The 20,636-nt window shown below is 51.2% G+C and overlaps 1 protein-coding gene across 2 annotated transcripts; it reads right to left on the reverse strand.

Moving 5' to 3' along the window:
* Positions 1 to 318: 318 nt before the first annotated feature.
* AVIL (advillin) lies at positions 319 to 20,355 on the reverse strand. 2 transcript variants are annotated; one of them, XM_045464867.1, is made up of 20 exons: positions 20,022 to 20,355; positions 17,582 to 17,666; positions 16,260 to 16,334; positions 15,372 to 15,568; positions 13,800 to 13,908; positions 13,610 to 13,720; positions 13,140 to 13,342; positions 12,595 to 12,673; positions 12,390 to 12,488; positions 11,545 to 11,698; positions 11,340 to 11,440; positions 10,690 to 10,827; positions 10,425 to 10,583; positions 9,217 to 9,396; positions 7,651 to 7,796; positions 7,368 to 7,512; positions 5,786 to 5,974; positions 5,063 to 5,131; positions 2,743 to 2,859; positions 319 to 1,121 (listed from the first exon to the last, which is right to left on the reverse strand). In XM_045464867.1, the coding sequence occupies exons 2-20, from the start codon at positions 17,645 to 17,647 to the stop codon at positions 1,008 to 1,010; spliced, it is 2,451 nt and encodes an 816-aa protein (XP_045320823.1). In that variant the 5' UTR covers positions 17,648 to 17,666; positions 20,022 to 20,355; the 3' UTR covers positions 319 to 1,007. The 2 variants fall into 2 exon arrangements, with proteins under 2 accessions (XP_045320823.1, XP_045320822.1); XM_045464866.1 differs by lacking the exon at positions 20,022 to 20,355 and having other exon boundaries at positions 17,582 to 17,804.
* Positions 20,356 to 20,636: the final 281 nt, after the last annotated feature.

Genomic DNA, 20,636 nt, shown 5'->3' on the forward strand with positions numbered 1-20,636 from the left:
TTTGTTGATGTCTGTAGCGTGCTTTGAAGGCTCTCTGCAGTGGTATACATGCTGGGCTGGCCTCATTACTAAAATCAGTACCACATGGCTCTATTTGTCTTTTGGATAATGGGAGTGTAGATGGGTGGGGACGGAGGTTTCCTGGATGGCTGGAAGGCAGATTTTGGCATTCTTGTGCCAGAAACAGGACGTACAGTGATCCAGTTATCCCGAGAACTCACTCAGCAGTGCCTCTTTATACCCGAGAGCTGAGACATTTCTCCCAACATAACAAAATAATCACCGTAAGAGGCAAACCCCAAATACTGAAAAGAACTATTTTCTCATACAGATATCTTTACTTGAAAAGTTAAAAATCTCTGGCACATACAGATCTGGGCATTTGGATTTTGACTTGGGGTATATATGCAAATAACTTGGGTGATTGGTGGGTTAAACTGATTTCGGAAATACGGATCTTAAAATTTATTTATTTTAAAGTTTACTTATTAGAGCACGCACAAGCGAGGGAGGGAGGGGCAGACAGGGAGAGAGAGAATTCTAAGCAGGCTCCACGCTGTCAGCACAGAGCCCGACTTTGGGCTCCAGCTCACGAACTATGAGATCATGACCTGAGCTGAAATCAAGAATCTGACGCTTAACTGTCTGAGCCACCCAAGTGCCCCCTGATCTTAACATTTAAAACCAATGTGCGTCCTTGCCCCATTATTAAATGCTTTAAACTTTGTTTTTTTTTTTTCTCTTACTTTGACCTCAGTGCATTCATGATGCAGGTTTAGTGCTTTCTGCTGGGACGCCGGAAGGCCACAAAAATCGAAAACTGAGTATTTAACATTTTAGGTATATAACAAGGAATGCAGGGATGAGAAAAATGGAGAACATGCTGTGATTTGCATCTGACTTAAGGAGCTGGCTATTAGGCAAAAATTGGCAGGTAAATTCTTTTCCTGATATTGGCACGCTCTGCTCTCTTCTGTGGTCTTGCAGTAGGCATATAGCTTCTTGCCTTAGAAAAGCCCCTTTTCTTTCTTCATTTGGAGCTGCTTCCAGCCAGGCAGAGCAGCAAATTGCCCTCTTGTGATGCCAAACACAGAAATAAAGTCCTGTTCAGAGAGGTAATTCTAAGAGAGAAAACAGAGTCTCCAGTTAGAAGGAAAACATGGCACCTATCAATGCCAGCAGAAGTGGGGAGGGTAGAGCCAGAGAGTGTCTTTGAAGCGGGAAAGAGAGTGAAGTTTTCAGAAAGTCCGTAATAGACTTAAATTACTCATTGAAGAGTTCTTAGGTTGTGGGGTCTCATTTTGGCCCGAGGAGAAGCTGACTGGATTTGCTGCTCTCATGGTCCCACCTGGCACCAGTTTTTTTCCAGAAGAACAAGAATGGGTTATATATGATGAATTCTAGACATTAGGTTTTGGCTGAATGGAGAACTGAATTGAGTGATGGTTTTCCGTGCTTCATACCCTTATCTACCATTTTTATCCAGACATTTTCATTTTTTTTTTTTTAATGTTTATTTTTGAGAGCGTGTGCACGTGTGTGTGAGCAGGGGAGGAGCAGAGAGAGGGGGTGGGGGGAGAATCCCAAGCAGGCTCCTCACTGTCAGCACAGAGCCCGACGTAGGTCTCAATCCCACGAACCACAGATCATGACCTGAGCCGAAATCGAGTTGGACGCTCAAACGACTGAGCCACGCAGGCATCCCTAACCAGACATTTCCAAATGCATGATCAAGTGGATCTTGTTGAGCGCATAAAATTCTCCTAACGTTTATTTATTGATGCTTACTGAATATTTTCTGTCTGAATGAAGGTACGGCCTCTGTTTTCAAGAAAGTTGTAGTTCAGATACTTAAGAGTTGGTTGGGTAAGACATTGGGGGAAACCCAGAGGCCCTTCCCAAATCAACTCCTTCAAGGGGAAAATGAGTTAATTAATTCAACGTGTTCATTCACTCAGCCAAAACTTAAAAGAGGGCCTGCTTGTGGCAGGAACTGTTACAGGTGCTGAAAAGCGGAGAATGTGGTGGCGAATGAGACAGACAAGGAGCTTACTCTTAAGCAGTATTTGACGGGGCGGTCAGGGAAGGCCTTTCTGGGGGTGGGCATTGAAGCTGAGGCCTAAACAGTGTGGAGGAGCTGGCTCTGTGAGGATCTGAGAGAAGAAAGTAGTTTTGGGTGGGAGCAGTAGCAAGTGTAAAGGCTTGAAGGCTGGGATGAGCAGGTTTGAGACAGAAAGGGAGCCACAGGCCGGAGGGGGTGGGAAGTGAAGAAGGCAGTGGTCGATGAGGTGAAATCAGAGAGGTGGGCAGGGGCCAGGCTGTGTAGAGCCTTGGAGGCCACAGAAGGGATTTTGGATTCTGTTCTAATTGCAGTGGGAAGCCACGTGAGGTGTTTCGAGCAGAACAGTGTTACCTGTGTTAAAAGCCTATTGGCTGTTATGTGGGGAACTGATCGTAGGGACGAGGGTGGAAATCAGTTGGGGGACTATTGCAGTCGTCCATGATGGCTGAACAGCAGAGAGATGGAGGGGAGGGGGCAGAGGCTAGCTGATGGGTTGCTGTGAGAGGTGATAAAAAAAAAAAAAGGAGCCTGGGGTATTGTCTTGAGCTACTGGGTAGCTCAGATGTCTGTTGAGGGGCCTACAATGTGCCAGAGCTGTCCTCCTAGGCCGTAGATTGAGACAGGTGCTTTCCTCACGGAGAGCTCCACTCACATTAGACGCAGCTCCTTTAGCTACTTACCTCCTTTTTGGCAGGGTTCACATCCTCGGGCAGCTCCTGATTTTGATTTTTCAACAGAACTTCTATAGGGTAATATTTTGGCTCAGAATTCAGGGAGAGGGTTGCGTTCCTCATGTCCTGGGCAAGGTAAGAACGTAGACGGGATAAAAGACTGTTCAGGTTCTGTGCAATTGAAGTTCTGTATGTATAACATTTAATATTTCGGCTTATACCACTGCACCCTTTGTGATCACCTTTTGGAACAATGGTCCCTAAAGCTGACTGCATGTCAGAATCATCTGGGAAGCTGAAATATTCAGATTTTGGGGTCCTTCTGAGGAAAACTGATTTAGTCTAGGGTAAATCCTGTATAGCCATTTTGGCATAAACGCTGTGCCTACATCTCATTTAAATACTGTGATCACATACCTTCTTTTGGCACTTGTATTTAAGCTCTACATTTCCAGCCTTTAAATGACTCTCAATTGAAGTCATACTATTTTTTTTTTTTTTTAAGTTTATTTATTTTTGAGAGAGAGACACACATACACAGGATGCGCGGGAGAGGGGCAGAGAGAGAGGGAGACAGAATCCGAAGCAGGCTTCAGTCTCTGAGCTGCCAGCACACAGCCCGATGCGGGGCTCGAACTCCTGAGTCGTGAGATCATGACCTGAAGCAATGTCAGGACGCTTAGCTGACTGAGCCACCCAGGAGCCCTGAAGTCATACTATTCCTACATATATTTTAAAGATACTACATCACCATCAGTTTTGGAATCTTGAGTTTGTAGAGCACAAAGGATAGAATTGCAGATGGTTTGGACACCTGGTACCATGTACTCATCCTGATGTTAAGGAAATGTTGGATTCCTGGCCAGAGGCTCCACTTCCTGTAGCCATTAAAACGGGGGTAATGGCCTGAGTTTCTGTGGACCTGACTGTCAGAAATCGGTAAGCATATCACGTAGGTTAAAAGCTTATTGTTTATGAAAAATACCACCAGTCAATGTAATCTGTCCTGAATAACAGACTTGAAAAATAAAATTAGTTTTTGTTTTTGTCGTTTTCGTTTGTTTGTTGTTTAGCTTAAACAGCAAACATTTATTTCTCACCGTTGTGGAGGCTAGGAAGTCCAAGACCACGATGCCTGCAAATCCTAGGTCAGGCGAGAGGCTGATTCCTGGCTTGCAGGTGGCATCTTCCCATTGTATCCTCACATGGCAGAGAGCAGAGAGCAAGCCCTCATAGCTCTTCCTTTAAGGGCACTAATCGTATTTATGAAGGCCCCGCCCTCATGACCTAATTACCTCCTAAAGGCCCCACCTCCCAGTACCATCACGTTAGGGGTTAGGAGTTCAACCTATGTATTTTGGAGGACAAAAAATTTGGTTCATAATACCAGGTAGTTCATAGGTCATAATTCCTTGTATTTATATTTAAAAATATGTTCGGCTTTTTTTTTTTTTTTTTGGTTGGCGGGGAGGCGCCTGGGTGGCTCAGTCAGTTAAGCGTCCCGACTTTGGATCAGGTCATGATCTCACAACTTGTGAGTTTGAACCCCTTGTCAGGCTCTGTGGTGACAGGTCAGAGCCTGGAGCCTGCTTCCGACTCTGTGTCTCCCTCGCTTTCTGCCCCTCCCCACCTTGTGCTCTCTTTCTGTCTCTCTCTCAAAATAAGTAAGCATTAAAGGGGCACCTGGGTGGCTCAGTCGGTTGAGCGTCCGGCTTCGGCTCAGGTCATGATCTCACAGTTTGTGAGTTCAAGCCTGCTTTGGATTCTGTGTCTCCCTCTCTCTCTCTCTCTCTCTGCCCCTCCCCCGCTCACATTCTGTGTGTGTCGCTCTCTCTCAAAAATAAACAAGCGTTAAAAAAAATAAATGAATAAAAATATGTTTGTTTCTTTTTAAAGCAGCAAGTCTCTTCTAAATTCTGGAAGGCAGTAAAATGAGGGACTCGGCTTTCAGACCTGCTTTTCTGTTGATTAAAACAATCCTAAATCTGGGGGCACCTGGGTGGTTCAGTCAGTTAAGCGTCTGACTCTTGATTTCCCCTCAGGTTGTGATCTCTTGGGTTCGTGGGTTCGAGTTCTACTTTGGGTTCTGCGCTTACAGTGCAAAAACTTTGGGATTCTGTCTCCCTCTTTCTGCCCCTCTCCCGCTTGCATCCTTGCGCTCTCTCTCTCAAAATAAATAAACTTAAAAAACACCCAACAATCTTAAATCAAAATGGACCACTAGAGCGATACTAAGAAGGACAAGATAGGGTTTTGCCCACATGACGTCTGTAGCGTTTGCGGTTTCCCTCGGGCTCTGCTTGCTTCTCCAAGAGTAAACCCAACTCACCGCGGTGATTCTTGTGATAGCAGCAGTGTCTCCCAGCTCTTCTTTTAACTGTTCATACGATTTCCCTGCCTGAAACATACAAAACAGGACGCGGTGCTGTTTCTGCGGGGAGTGATGCCTCAGGCCTAGGCTGTACCCTCAAGGAGAGCAAACAGGCGAGAGAATCAGGGAATCAGAAGACGTTGTGGGGGGGGCGGGGAAGCACAGATGAAAATCCCCCCTTCTGGTCAAGGCCAGGCTGGAAGGTACTTAAACATGATCGCTCTTTGCTGGTGTTTCCTAATCCTCTGTATGAGACTGAAGACAGAGAGGTCGGCTAGGAGTCAGAAATCCTGGCTTCTTCCTATTGGTTAATAGTGACTTTAGACAAAACTCCTCTCCTCTAAGCCTCCTCATTCATAACATGGGAAACAGGTGTCAAATGCTCCAGCTGTCAGGGTGGCTGTGAACCTCAAAAAGGTGATGTGTGTGGATAAACGTTATAAACTATTACCTCCACGCACTGCTTATTCCTGAGACAAGCTGTGAATTTCCCTAACTGGACTTACTGCCATGGTGGGTGGAAAAGAGAAGGAAAGTAAAAAGCAGGGAGTGGGGAGGGGGCGGGGGGAATGTGGTCCTGGATTTACTCAGCCCTTAAGTCGGGACCCCACTTTCCCCCTGAGCTACCAGCGCTCAGCTCCCAGGCGGTAGGGATATCTCGCCCATGCTCTCTGTTCTTACACTCCACATATGCGAGTCCCAGGCCAAGAACCATCCTGTGAAGGTGGGAGGCTCAAACCCCTGTTTAATGATCAGGATCGGTGTGTCAGCATCTCGGCCACTGGGGTGAGTGTGCAGGTACTCCGCGGCCGTCGTGAGGGCTCTCTCCCTCTCTGTGGCATTGGCCTCAGCCCCGATCCACAAGAATACCTGTTGGAGAGGTGGAACATTCATGTGCTTATATCAAGGACAAGGTACCAGACCATATACCCTGCCCTATCTTGCCCCCTCAGCAAGTCACAGCCTCAGAGAACTTTCCCAGCTTGATTTGTTCAGCAGAGAGAAAAGTTTTCCCAGAATTCTAATCGCGCACGTGTCTCCTAGATCTCGTTAAGCTTCAGCTTCCTGAACCCAACTTCTTGCAGGCCCCCCCCCCTCATCGTGGTCTCCGAGCACCTCAGCTACAACACCCCCAAAGGCAGCTCTTCTCTTCTAGACTTGGGTCTGTGTCTCCATTCTTGGTGAATGGCATCCATCGGGTCACCTCGGGCAGTGCCCCGGGAGTCATCCCAGATGCCCCTGTATCCGGCATTTGGCAAATCTGTCACCATCCCACTGCCCCCGTGCAGCTTATGGTGGCTCTTACTTGACTGTTACGATACTCTCTTGGCTGGCTTCCCAGTGTGCAGTGTTCTGTTGTCCCGTCCCCCCCGCCGCCATCCCTCCTCTCCTACTTTCCAGGATGATCTATTGAAAGCACAGTGACCATGTCACTCACCTGCCTAAATTTCAGTAGCTTTCCAGGATGAAATTCAAACTGGGCCTGGTGGGTACGGCAGGTAATCTACTTCTTAGCTTCATCTCTAACTCCTTAACTCTATGGCTTGATGGGATATCGATGGTAGTTCCCTGTGTATTAGACTCTTCCGTGCCTTGCTTTTACTTGTGCTGTTTCCTTTGCCCAGGATGCTCCCTCTACCTCTCTACCGAGCCTACTTGTCCTTGGAGATTCAGCCTGGGAGCCATCTCTTCTAGGGCGTCTTCTCTGAGCCCCTAAACGGTGTTGCGTGCCCCTAATTTGTGCTCCCGTGGCACCTCACACTCCCATCATGGCAAAAGGATGTTTCTATGTCCAGTTCCTCCATCGGTCTGTAAACTCTGAGAGCAGGGGCCCTTCACCTTGGTGACACTACACCCACCCCAGGGACTGGCACGAAGGAGGGGCTGAGTATGTTTGCTGAGCTGAATGTCAGGGAGGGGTTGCCCCGAAGATATCCCCTTTACACCCCTATATTCCCTAAAAGGCCATATCTCCGAGTGTGGAGCCTGTTGGCGGAAGAGAAAGGAGTGCCTGACGATAAGATGGCCTGATTTTCCCAGGGCAAAGTGGGAAAATCCCCAAGGCGGCAGTTCTAAACAACCTTCTGATTTCTCCATCCCTGGCAAAGAGTGGGCTCTTCCTTTGGTTACCCTTGACGAATGTTTGGTTGACTCGAGGGTGGGCCAGAGCTACCCTGGGTTTATCCTTGACAGGGGAGGCACTACACAAAAAATAGCCTCAACTGTGGGGATCTCTGCCACTCGTTCTCTGGCTGCGTCTTACCTGGTCCCAGGTATCCAGGAGCATCACATCACCTGGGTTCAGGTCATCCTGGGTGAAGTCTGTGATCTCAGTGACAACGAACCGCCCTGTCTTATTGGAACATTCAAAGAGACGGGGCTGCGCGTCTAGGATTTCCTGCTGTAGTCTGCAATACAGTCCATTCAGAGGAACTGAGCGACGTGGAAATCAGGCTTTTAAAACGGAAAGGCATCCTAGAGTTTGTGCAGTTCCCAAGCCTGGGCGGCAGGGGGAGCCCAGACGAGGGGGCGCTGTGTTCCCCTACCTTTTGTCATTGGCGTAGGCAGTCTTGCCTCCCAGCAGGTCCCAGAACTCAGCCGGCTCCTGGCCCTCGGCCACAGTGTCCTCGGTGCCCTCGCAGAGAATGCCGGCCAGCTCCTTGGCCATTGCCCGCTCATCCCCACTAGACCCCTGAGTGGGGTGAGGAGAGCACAGGGGTTAGTCGAACATAGATGCGTTGATGTAGGGGGCGAAGCCACACTGAGAGTGTCCTGGGATCAGCTACCAAAGCCACAGCGCCTCAGGAGGGGGAGAGGGGTTTGTTCTAGTGCTGGGAGAGGAGGGGCGGGGGAGAGGAAAGCAGCGTGGTGGCAGAGAGCAGGACTGGACTCTGAAACCCACACAGAAGTCGGCAAGAGCCCCCTTGGTTTTGGCTTCACGTGGGATTTTAGCACCGACTTCGGATTCTTTTTTAAGAGAAAAAAACTTAAATTTGAAAAGTTACTTATTCAAGAAAATTCACTCTTTTTGGTGTACACTTCTATGAGCCTTGACAAACACACAGAATCACGTTACCACCATCAAAACGGAAGGTTTAGAACATTTGCCTCAGCCCCGCCAAAAATTCCCTCGGACTACCCCTCTGTGGTCGGATGCTCCCCACGTCCCTAACCTCCGGCAACCGTCGGTCTGTTCTCCATCACTACACTGTTGCCTTTTCCAGAATGTTGTACACGGAATCACGCACTGTGTAGTCTTTGAGGCTGGCTTCCTTAGCACAGCGCATTTGAGATTCAGCTTTGTCGTGAGTATCAACAGCTTTTTTCTTTGCGTTGCCGAGAGGTATTCTACTATGAATAGTAGTATGAATATACCGCTGTTTTCATTTTCTAGTTGAGTTGCTTCCAATTTTGGGTGCTAGTGAATAAAGGTGCTATGCATAGTTGTGTGAAGGTAGTTTTATTATCTCACATGGGTAAAACCGGGCGTGGGGCTGTCGGATCGTATGTGTGTGTTTTATAAGATTAACCGTCACATTGTTTCCCAAAGGCTGTATTTGCACTGCCACCAGCAATGCCCACGAGTTCCCATTGCTCTGTGCCCTCATCTGCACTTGATATTGTCTACTTTTTTTTTTTTCTTTGTTTTTTAGCCACTCTCCTAGCTGTACAGTAGCATGTCTGTGGTTTTCACTTGCCCTTCCCCGGTGAGTGTGGCATTGAGCATCTTTCCCAGCTCCGTTCTCTTTTGTAAGTGTTAGTGCTTTTTGACGTAGATGCGATCTGAATGGACAGAATCGCAGTTCTAGCGCTTTTGCTCAATGTTCATGCCTGTCCTGTTACATTCCACCAGACCGGTGTGGAAAGATTGGCTTATCCAGCCTCCGTCTGTGTAGAAGCTTATGGAGTGTCTCCTGGGTGTGAGCAATGTGGTCAGTGAGTTTCTAATTGCAAGAAACACTCGCACTCTTTGAAGATCCTTTAGGGAAAGGCTCATCTTCTTGAGGACTGCTCCGGCCTACTGTTTAGTTCCTCTGGCCTCGCTGACGGGAGGGAGGGCCCAGGGCAGGGCTCCCAGGGGCCGGTGTGTCCACCGGGGCCAGACATCTTACCTTGCCGTACCACAGGTAGTGTTCTGCTTGGGCCCGCAGCAGAAAGACATCATTGGAGTTTAGGGAGGAGGCCAAGGCTGGAACCTCCACCGCTTTGGTGTTGGATTTGTCATTTCCTTGAATCTGGAAGAGCCTCACTGGAGGGTCGGGCTCAGCGTTTCCCTTTCTGGAAGTCCCACCCTAGAGAGGAGAAGAGCAGAATCTGGTTCTCTGGAGTCCCACGTGAGCGGAGCTCTGGGGTCGCCGTTGTAGTGTGGATGAATTCAACACTGCTTTTGCCCACGGGGAGCTGCCATGCACACTGGAAGAGGTCAGGTGAACTGGCATCACGGAGCCAATAATATTAGCTCCCACTCTGAGACTTTTATTGTCTGTTAGGCTCTGTGGTTAGCACCTCACCTACATTATTTCACGGAACCTCAGAATAACCATGTGAAGTAGGTATGATTATCCTGTAGTACAGATGGGAAAACTGAGGCTTAGCAGTCTGGTTAATAAATGACAAGGCTAGGACTTGACCACAGGCTTGTGTGATATCAAGCAAATGACATTACACATTCCTGGTGTTGCTTCGGCCAGAGCTTCATGGAGGAAGTGGGACTTGAGTTTGAAAGGGCACATCCAGTGGGGGAGGGAGGGTTGGACATGGCGGGGCTGGACGCGTGGCACACGTGAGGTCTCATGAGGAGACCCACCTCACTAGAGTGAAGTGTGTAGGTTAGGGAGCTGAGGGTAATACACCTGCAGAGGTAATATGGGTCAGATCATGAAGGACCTTGAACATTAATTGGGCAGTGGTTTGGACTTAAAGTCCTAGGCAGTTGGGATTCACCTGAATGGCTTGGAGAGATTAACCCTCTTCCCCTTCTTCTTTGTAAAAAATGTTTATTTATTTTTGAGAGAGAAAGAGAGAGAAAGAGAGGAGAGGGAGGGAGAGAGAACACGAGGGGGGGAGGGGCAGAGAGAGAGGGAGAGAGGGAATCCCAGGTAGGCTCCATGCATTCATTGCCAGTGCTGAGCCCGGCATGGGGCTCAAACTCATGAACTGTGCTGAGCCGCCCAGGCGCCCCGAGATTAACCTGCTTCTTGTCTGTGTCTGCCCCAAGCCCTGGTCTCCCTCCCTCCTCTCCGACTCGGTAGCCTCCTGCTGACCTTCGAGTTCTGGGCATTCCTGCTCATGGTGTAATCTTATCTGAGGGGGGTCTCACCTCAAAGATAACGAGCTTCCCTTTGAAGATGGCCATGAAGTGGCGTGGCTCCTTCCCCATGGTAACTCGAACCTGCACAGGGGCCCCAGCAAACTCCTGATCCACCTCCACGGCCTGGTATGCCGAGGCTGCCAGCTCATCCTTTGAGGCGTGGCGGCCCTGCGGTGGTTAGAGGGGGAGAAATGGGTCCCCGCCACCCCTTGCCCCCACTCGGGGGCCAGAGGAAGCATCAGCAGCCAGAGCTAAGAGCCTGCTTCAGGCCTACCTGCCAGATGTACAAGACGTAATGTGGCTTCCCATTCACCTCGTACGTGTAGAGGACCAGATAGCAGTCTCCCCCATAAAAGAAACCATACCACTGATGCTCCACAGGGACCAGCTCGAGGTTTTCAATTCTCCAGACCTGGGCGCAGAAGGAGACACAATTTCCTAGGGGTGGGGCTCCTGTTCGAAGGGACAGCTGCCGGAAGGGATTGGGCCGTGCTCAGCAGAGAACGCGGCAGGAAAGACACTAATGTCCACTGAAAAGTACACCTTCCCTCCCTGGTTCTTCTTTCCTCGCCCTGAGGGCTTATCACACTTGCAGGATCCAAATCCCGAGGAGAACCGGATCATTCCCGCTCAGGTGCGCCCCATCACGGCTCGGGGATGATTTGAATCTATCTGCCAGGTGAGTTATTGAGAGCACACTGGGCTGTCAGCCTTTCACGTCCCTGAGGCACTGTGGGAAAGCTTTGCAGACTCAGACACCTCTTAGAGACTGCTCCTGAGGTGCCAGAGGGGTGCCAAAGCAGACACGGAATCACCTGCTCCCTCCTCTCCAGCAGGACAGCCAGGAGGGCCGGTGCCGCCTGCCGCCCCCCTCCCCCCCCCCCCCCCCCCCCCCCCACCCCGAGGTGTGAATCACTGACTCACCTCAACTTTTCCACTGCCATCATCGACCATTCTTTCCTGGGCAGCCACCTCCGGCTTGGCGTGCAGCAGGGTCACATCAAATTTCTCCTGGAAAACTTTAGCTGCAGAGAAGGGGGTTGGGAGAAGCCGAGTGAGTGAATGGCACCCGTGGCTGCCTTTCTAGAGAGTCCCAGCCGTGAGAAGGCGATCTGAGGAGCAGCCTCACCGATTTTGCCAATGCCAAATGTTTTCCCCAGGCCAGTGGTCTGGTCCTTCACTGACCACTTCTGGAACAACTGCTTAAACATGGCCGACTCGGCACCGTCGTTGACGGTCTCCACGTTGGTGCTGCTGGGGTAGCCCTTCATCTGGATGAAGCTCTGCAGACACCCCCAACCCCGGAAGGCAGGTCAATCAGGGAATACACTGGATTCTTTGCTCGGCTGCTGACTCACCCCTTCGAAGCCAGTTGATAGGATTGCTCCCTGCTGGGAGTCAGAATCAAATCCTAACTCACTTATGTGTAGTGGCCAAGTTATCTGCCTCAAAGGAAGGACAGAGGGAACAGTCCCAGTATCTCTTGATTGGCCTGTCATGATTATGACTAATTTTTAATTTTTTTTTTGCAAGACCGTCTCTACTATGTTCTTGCAGCACTCACGTACTCCACTGATTTCGTGTCAAATTCGTTTGCTCGTTTACTGCTTTGTAAGTGCATCCTGCTGGGCTCATCTGCATGGGCCTGCACAGCATCATAAGCTTCTTGAGGACAGGGCTGTCAAGCATGATGGGACATCCCCTTCGATAACAGCAGCCGTTTTCTGAGCAGGGGTAGGGGCCAGGTACTGTTCTAAGTGCTTTGCAAATGTTATTTAATCCTCAGAACACTCAGAATCCTCCGAATATACCGGAGATGTATAGCAAACCTGGATTTGAATCCCAGTTTGTCTATCAGACTGAAGTTCACATACGTGACTGTGATGTTCTGTGCCCCGGTTCCGAATATGGCTACATGTCTGAAGTGTTACTACCAGAATTTGGGGGACAATACCATACGCCTGTGGCTCCTACCAGGGCTTTAGACATGGCTGTCTGTTTCTCAATCTTTGTGGCCCCTCTTCCTTTCCACACGTAGATCTTGGTTCCACTCTGGTCTAAGATGTAGCAGTCCTGAAGCAGTCGGGGATAAAAGTGGTTACTGCCACTGAGGAACATAAGGAAGATCTCTAAAGCCAGGGCTGGCCCCAGACGCCAAGCCCACCCAAGCTCTACTTACATCATGGTTCAGTAAGTCCTGGACCAGTGGTCTTGTTGCTACCTCTGTGACCGCCAGCTGCCCAGCTGAGTCTGAGACACTGGAAAAGGGGAGAAATTAGCCTGTGCCTTCTCTTCCACAAAGCGTCTTGTAGTCAATTTGGTATTTTTGCTGGCTTTTAGTGTGGAGTTTCTGGATAAATTTTGACTTCTTATGACAGGGGTGGCTTAAATGCAGACAAGAATGTAATGGACTCTGTTCTCTAGAAGACTGCTGTGCATCTCTCTCCCAAACATTATCTCCTCCACCTCCCGGGGCATGTATAGACTCAAGTAAAGGAAGACCTTCCTCAAGAGACGAGGAAGGGCTGCTGACAAGAATAGACAGTAGCTGCCTCCTTGGGTGGGGAACACTGAGCTCCGTCTAGAAGCTGCATATGAAAAGGGTTAAAAGAAAGCCAGACGCCTGTACCCAAAATGAGGAGCCAAGCACAGGTAGCTTGGTTTTCCAGGAGACATCTTCCCCCTACCCCAGCTTCCAGCCAGCATGTAGGTTTAGTTACTCACTGATACAACATGATGTTTGATTTCTGCTGCTGATCTATGATCTCATCGGGGACTGCAGGCTTGATAATGGAGCGTTGGCCGAGGGTGTCCTGAAGGACCTTCATCAGCTCCGGACTCGCTGCCTCCTTGTCTCCCTCGATCACACCTATTTCAGCACGGCCCCCTCGCTCTCTGTCCCGAATATCCTTTGCCAGAAGCATAGCCTATCAAAGAAGCCCAAGGAAGCAGTTAGCCCCACCGGGGCCCCCTTCTGCACCTGCTGGCTTTGGGAGGAGCAACCCGGGTCCCAGACATAGGGGTTATTCTGATGCTTAGGACCCTGGAGTGAGTCACAGACTCACGCACTTGGCCTGTCTCTGAAACAGATTCTACTCAAAGGCAGAGGTCTGTCTTGCATCTCAAGGGAAGAGCCAGTGGAGGAAGGAGGAAGGAAAAGGCGAATGAGAGACTGCAAGCCCCATGAACCACACCTTCAGGCGCTCTCCGCTGTTGCTCTCTGGGCCATTCCATTGGATGATGACCTTTCCAAGGTCCAGCAAGAAGACATCACCTTGGTTAAAACTGTCCCAGCTCATTTCCACCTGCAGATGGGAAGCAGACATTGTTCAGGAGGAATTCTTAGGCGCCAGGTGGAGCAGACAGACGGTGGGGAGGACTTACCTCGGTGGCCCTGATGTTTCTTTTCCCCTTCACGTGTAGCAGCCGCTTCACGTCATAGGTGTTGGTCTCCACATGCTTCATCCCGGAGGCCACACCCCCCTTCTTGTAGCTGTGGGAATATCCAAATAACAGCCAGTTATTTACCGAGCACCTGCCACGTGCTGGGTACTGGGGGGACCGTTGTAAACTACACAGCTGCGGCCTCTGCCTGTAGGGACGACGACAGGACATAAGCAGGTAAACATGAGTGGTGGTCATGGCTGCCACAGAAGTAGACTGAGTGACAGACTTTTTGACAGAGTGGTCAGGGCAGTCTTCTCTAAAGGAATGGCAATCAAGCTAATGTATTAAGAGGGATAGGAACCCGCCAGACAGAGGGCTAGAGTTCCAGAGGGTTCATCGTCAGTGCGGAAGACCCTGTGGCATGAACTTGCTTTGTTCTAGCAACTGTCTGAAGATCAGCGTGTGACAAAGAAAGGGGCACAAGTCGGGGAGCAGCAGAGGCATCAATGACACTCGGGCCTTAAGACAAACCCTCTCTCCAGGAATCAGCCCTCCTATCCCTGGTGTTTGTCCCAACCCAGCCTCCATCCCAGGGTCCTGCACCTGAAGGGCATGCAGAAAGCCACCCCGGAGCAGAAGGTTTGTCTTTGGGCTCCCTGGTGACACCTTGTGGTGCTCTGTGCCCAGCAGGTCCCCAGTCAGTGGGGACTGCCAGCCTGCAAGAGGCGAGCCTTGGACCAGCCTCAGATTTCTCCAGCTCGTTTGAATTCCTCTTGTTGTTTTTGATCTCAAGTGCAAAGTTGGGAGTTAATTAAACTCCTCCGTTCATGGGACATTAGCAGCACTGTCCTTTACAAGACCCCTCGCTCGTTTTCAGTATTTATGTATTCCCTTTTATCTGCCTATGCTCGCCCATTCCTCTCCCTCCCACGGGCATCCCTTCCAACAGTGGAACAACTATCTTTTTCTTTTCATCCTGATAAGTGTGTCCTGTTGTTTGGTGGGCGTATATTTTTTAAAAACAGAAACTGGCATTGTCACGTAGTTCAAGTCTGTGTCTTTGTTCAGGAGCACCATGGATATAAGACCTGCCCACACGTTAGGCGTGTGTCTGACCCATTGTCTCCAGCTGCCACACAGTGCTTCTTGGCATCCTGGAGTATTTCTCCTGTCCAGTCTCCCAGGGGTGGGCACTCTACCTGGCCTACAGCTTCCTGCCACCACTAATGACACTGCTGTGGACATTCTGGCTCACGAGCTCTTACAGACCCGGGTATGAGAAGTCCTCTGAGTCATGCCTCCAGAAGTGGGATTTGCCTCCGCGGAGCAGACTGCTCTCCAGAACGCTATGGCGGTCCCCCCGCCAGGGCGGCACGAGGGCTCCTATTTCCCCACGGCCTTGCCACCGCTTGCCACCACCCGGCCCTCTGATCCGGCCTACTCCGACAGGTGGAAGTGATAGCTTTGTTTTGATTTGCATTTCTCGGACCCTTCACGTATTTATTGGCTTTTGTGGTTTCCTGTTGGGTAAGCTGCCACTTATGTCCTTGCTCTGGCGTAACTACTCACACGATGCCCTGCTTGAAGTAGCCGTGGAAGGTGTCAGACTCATGGTACTGGACCTCTCGGTGCTGCACGGGGCTGCCCCCCAGGTAGTCGTCCAGCTGTGTAGTGTAGATGGCTGCGCAGCTCTGCTCATCCTGGGAGGAGTCCTTCCCGATCCAGAAGTGGATGTCCTGGGAGAGGAGGCTGCCCACTCTTCGTGTCTGGGATGTCCAGAGAGATCGGGTCGAGGGCCGGCTCACCCACCCCGCCCCTGCTCTGCTGCTGGCCCCTCCGGTGTGGGAAGGACACAGCATAGGGTGGCTCGTGTCCCGCCCTAGGGGGGCTCGGGGCCTCTCTCCCTTGCGGCAGTGGCCTCTGTGCAGACCTGCTGTGTGGCCCAAGCTCCAGCAGCCCACATTCCTCCCACCTTGGCGGCAAGTTGACAGCTTACTGTTCTCAAACTACATGGAGACCAGTGAGGATCCTTTCCAAGGCAGGGGGCAGACTTACCTTGCTGCCCCCCTGCCCTTACACAGCTGACACAGCGCTGGTCTGTCTGTCTGCGTGGCTCTGTTGGCATCGTTCTTGTGGGATATTGTTTCCTCAACTAGAACGAGCACTTTGAGGCACGGCCTTGTATTTACCTGGCCTTCCTCCACACCACTTTAATGTGGGGTCTGAGCCCCGGGAGGGAGAAGTGATGCTTGCGGGCTACCCGCTGAGGTTCAGACTGAGGGCTCCATCCCCTAAGAACGGCCTTTGAGACTCAAGCTGGAGGCCTGTTCTGTAAAACACTGAGGAAAGACCAAGACGGATACCAGGGACCTGATTAGCGTCAGCAGCAGATCTCAGCAGAACCCGGGAACTGGCTCTCAGGGGAGAAGTTCTTGGGAAGAAGGAGACGGTGCTCACCGAGAGGATGACATAGCAGTCCCCCTCATAGAAGTTGCCATGGGCACTCAGGGGCACCAGCGCCAGCTCCAGTTTCTGGAAGGACAAGGGGTGTGCGTAGTTTGCAATCTACCCCACGCCTCCAGCCTCCCTCTCCTCTCTATCTTTTGGCACATGTGGCAGGGGAGAGGTAGGGGAGATGTCATCACTGATCCTACAGGGCATAGCGGCCGGTCACAGGATCAGCGGGGCCACCCCCCTAGCTTTTGCTCAGCTCTGCCTGCATGGTCCCAGCTCTGAATCTGGGTCCCCATCTTCACCCCGTCCTCCTCCCCACCACCTGCATGGTCTCGTCTCACTACACTGTGAGGAGCCTTTGCAGGCTTTGCAGGCAAAAGAGTGGATATAAGCTGACAAGTGAAATCCCACCTCGGAGCAGCCGGCTCCAAGTGCCTTTAGCACTGTTCTCCAGCCCCGACCGCCCAGTGCTGGCCAAGGTCTGCAAATGGGACATGGGGATACTATGGGGCTGTGGGAGGCGAGTGCCAGCAGGTGCAAAGGGGCTTCATGCCTGGTGTTCTGTATTGCAGCCTGGGGTGGGGGCCTGAGCTGTCACCTGCACGTATGGCTTGCCCCAGGAGAGCCATGCACCTGGCCTCACACGTGCATTTCCATCACTCTCACCAAGTGAGGTAAACCTGAGGCATACTTGTGTGTGTTCTATGTAAAATGTGCGTGTCAAATGTAAAAATGCTAAATAGACCATACTTTTGGTAACGTTTAGTACCTAAAGTATTAGCCCCTCTCTGGGCTCGGAGCAGGGACGTGGGGGCACAGGGAAGGGGTCTTTACATCTGGCAGGTGGAGCTGCCCCGGGGCCAGGGCTGTTCCCAGCTACAGACTGTTGGAGCTAGAGCTGGGCGGGAGAGGGCCCCCACTCCCAGAGGCAACCACGCCCCCTACCTCCGCTACCACTTGGCAGGAGCCAAAGTGCCCTGTGGAAGACAGGTTCTGGTTTTCCCACAGAAGCAGCCAGGAGTCGCAGGTCTCCCGGGTGGGCCCAGGCCCCACCCATCGCCCCAGGGCATTTACGGGAAGTGCAGACTCACGGAGCAGATGGCGGGATAAAGGGCAAGCTTATTTTTGCTTGGGGCCCTGCTCTCCAGGGCTAAAAGCGTTTCTTCCACCTGCCTTTGAGCACCCAGGAGGGGTCCAGGATAGGAAAAGGTGGCTCCGAAGCCTCCCCTTGCTGTTCCCAAAGACGGGAGGCTCGCGAGTGCCAGAGGGCCGCCAGAGCGTGCCCCGCGGCACGGGGAGGAAGGTGTGCCTCCGGCCCAGCTCACCTCGATCCGCCAGGTGATGATCCCAGGCTCGTTGCCCACGGCCCTGAAGGCGCCGCTCAGAGACATGGTGCTGGTCTTCGCAAGGCTGCCACGGCACAGAGTGAGCAGGGGAGACGAGGCCCCTCACGGGGGGGGGGGGGGGGGGGCACGCACCCACCCAGCTTTTCTCCTAGGTCATTTCCTAGCTTCTCATCAGCCATCCTGCCACGTCCTTGTGGTGCGCCCTGCGGCTCCACGGCGATGGGGCGGGGGTGGGGGGTGGTGGTGGTGGATGACTCATCCGAGTTCTCGAGGGAAGCCTGGCTGGTCTGGGGGTCCCCACCCGGAAGGTCTGCTCCCCCCTTGCCACTTCCCTTGTCAAGAGCTCTGGTCAGAGTCACGGTCATTTACTGAAGGGGTCATAAATATGTCAAGCCCTGTGTTGGCTCACGTTATGTCACTTAATTCTTATAAACGGAGTATATTTTATCTTACATTGCAGGCAAGTTGAGGTTCAGAGAGGTTAAATAATTTGCCTAGGGTCACACACTAGAGCAAAATCCGTATCTGACCCTAAAGCCTGTGCTTTTTAGTCACTTCGATGTCGTGTAACCCTTCCTAAATGCACCTTCCTTCAGTGGCTCACGGGGAGAAAAGCTTACGTCAGAATATTTCCAAGCTGGGCTGCCTTCTCTCACTCATTCCTTCCAGCTGTTTCCAGAGGTCCTGCTTGCCAGGTCCTCTGCGGGGTCAACTCTCTTTCTCATTGGGCTTTTACTTTCCAGACTTTTCTAAGTAAACTATCCTAAAACTTGAACAGCTTGTCTTGCTTTTGTCTGATGACTAATATGTTCCCTGGGCCTCGGAGAAGAGGAAAATTAAAATGGCAGAGCCTGGGCAGGGAGAGGGGGGACAGAGTTCAGGGAGCCAGCAGGGAAAGGCTGGGTGGCCAGGTCTTCCTGGGGGCTGATGCCCTCCTTCCCCCTCTCACACAGATCCACAGGAGCCAGTGGTTCAGTGGCTGCCCACAAGGCAGGGTGGGGAGAGGGAGGAAGTGGTGAAGAGAAGTCCGGTGCCCCACCATCTGTATTCAGGGCGTGTCCAGGGTTATCAAGTACTTACACACATGCATGGTCACGTAGGGGCTTTGTGTAAATAAAATGCCTGCCTGTTGTCTGGTTCTTGCTCTCAAGGAGCTTGCATTCCGATACGGATAACTGATGAATGCTCTCAAGAGGCAAAGGAAAAAAGATGTGCTTGATGGATTTACAGAAGCAAAAAAACCAAACCAAAACAACAAAAAAAAACCCCAACCAAATAAAAACAGAAACAAAAAACAAAACATGAAACAACCCACCCAGAAAGGGCCGTATGGAGTTTTGCTACTTGGAGGCATACTGTGCTTGTTAAGAGCATGTCTGCCCATTCTATCCTTGAGCCTTGGTGGATGAAGCCAGGTTTGGAGAGCTCGTGCCATTATGTAGTGTGTGGACTTTGGCAAAAAGCGCAAAAGAAACAAAAACAAAAAACAACAAAAAACCCAGACTCCCTTTGTGTACTGCTGGAGCAAGACTAAAGCAGGGCACAGACCCAGAGCAGCCGGCGTCTGAGGATTTCATTCGATAACTTGCGCTGCCCCACCCTACCTGGTGCTGCTCAGAACTGCCAGGAAATATTTGTTCAAGTTCTCTTCAGACCCTAGATTTCATTCATTAAAGGCAAACACCATGACCCAAATAGGGGAAGGGGACAAGGGCCAGTGAATTCATTCGTTGAAAATAGTCAAGCTTCCACCTGGTAGAATCGGCACTCATCAGGGCTGTGAGTCTGAGAGGCCAAAAGCAGTCCCATTTCCCAGCAGGGACTTAGCAACAGGGAAGGAGCTCACTGGGCCAAGGTCCCCCCACTTAAGGAGAGGACATGCTCAAGGGAGGGACTTCCTGCCTCCCTGGGACACCCAGAATAGTTGATGGCAGCTGTGGCATCAAAGTCCCCCAAAGCTCAATCTCTCCCTCCCTCTTCTCCAAGTCCTTATTAATTCAGGACTTTTGAGGCCCCTGCAGAAACCCTTGGGGGTGGGGTGCAGTTTTGGAGGCCCAGGCTAAAAGCCAGCGGCCCTTAACTCTCACAGATCCCCCTGTGAACGGAGCCCAAGCAGAGGAAGCAGTTCTAACCTCCGCCTTGGCCCACGCCGCCTTTCCAAGAGACGTGTGAAAGGGGTAGTCTCCACACTTCCCAGCTTTCGAAAACAGTGCTCTATCGGTTCAGTGGTTTCTAACAAGGGCCTTAACTTCGCAGCAGGAAGTTTGCACAACTCGTTACAAACTCCTGGTTTAATCCTTTAAAAGCCTCATCCAAGAAGACAAAGGCACAGAAATGTCGATCTCCTCTTCCCTTCGTTTCTTCCTTGCTCAGTAGGATTGCTCTGCTGATGGACACCCACACACCAAATAGACCTTACCTTGCCTTCTCCCCCACCGGTCTTCCTGGTTTTCTGGCGAGAAAGTAGCAGCAGTTCCGGAGAACCAACCCAAAGCAGAAGGTGCCAGGTTCCGCTGCCTTAGCCTAGTAATGGCTGCACAGACCACTGCCTTATATTTGCTTGTGTTTGCATCTTAACCTCATTTTCCCAGTCCTGGCCAATCACCGCCAACCTAGCCCCGGGCTTGACTTACTCAAACCAGAGGGGAAGCTTTATCTGTTCCTATTCAAAACAGCAGAAAGAAGTGCAGACTTTTAAAGGCTTCTTTTCTCTTTTAACTCCAGCTCCACGCCCTGATCTAATTGATTTTTTTTTTTTTTTAAGTGCATCGCCCATCAATAATGCAGGGAAGAGGGTGGGAGGATATGAAATTCGCCATATTGTAGATATGGATGCATTATGCTGATGACAGGAGGCAGGGGCCAGAGCTGCCCCCTGAGTGCCTGTGATGTCCAGGCTAGCAAATGCCTCCCCGAGAAGCTTCTGGGCATTTCTCAGAGGGAGGGAAGTCTAGGAGAGGGGCGATCAGGTCATCCTGTTTTGCTCCTTAGGGTCTCCTTTGGGGTCCAAACATTATTGGAGTGCCTATTATGT

The sequence above is a fragment of the Leopardus geoffroyi genome, chromosome B4 (assembly GCF_018350155.1).
Source record: "Leopardus geoffroyi isolate Oge1 chromosome B4, O.geoffroyi_Oge1_pat1.0, whole genome shotgun sequence".
Lineage (NCBI taxonomy): Eukaryota > Metazoa > Chordata > Mammalia > Carnivora > Felidae > Leopardus > Leopardus geoffroyi.

What these genes read in the sequence shown, in the direction of transcription:
- AVIL (XM_045464867.1), bottom strand. Translation starts at nt 17,647, where the DNA reads ATGTCTCTGAGCGGCGCCTTCAGGGCCGTGGGCAACGAGCCTGGGATC. An exon ending in CAGCCATGTCTAAAGCCCTG is followed by an intron (nt 11,699 to 12,389) that starts GTAGGAGCCACA and finishes GGGTGTCTGCAG; the next exon opens with AGCTTCATCCAGATGAAGGG. An exon ending in GCCTACGCCAATGACAAAAG is followed by an intron (nt 7,513 to 7,650) that starts GTAGGGGAACAC and finishes ACTGTATTGCAG; the next exon opens with ACTACAGCAGGAAATCCTAG.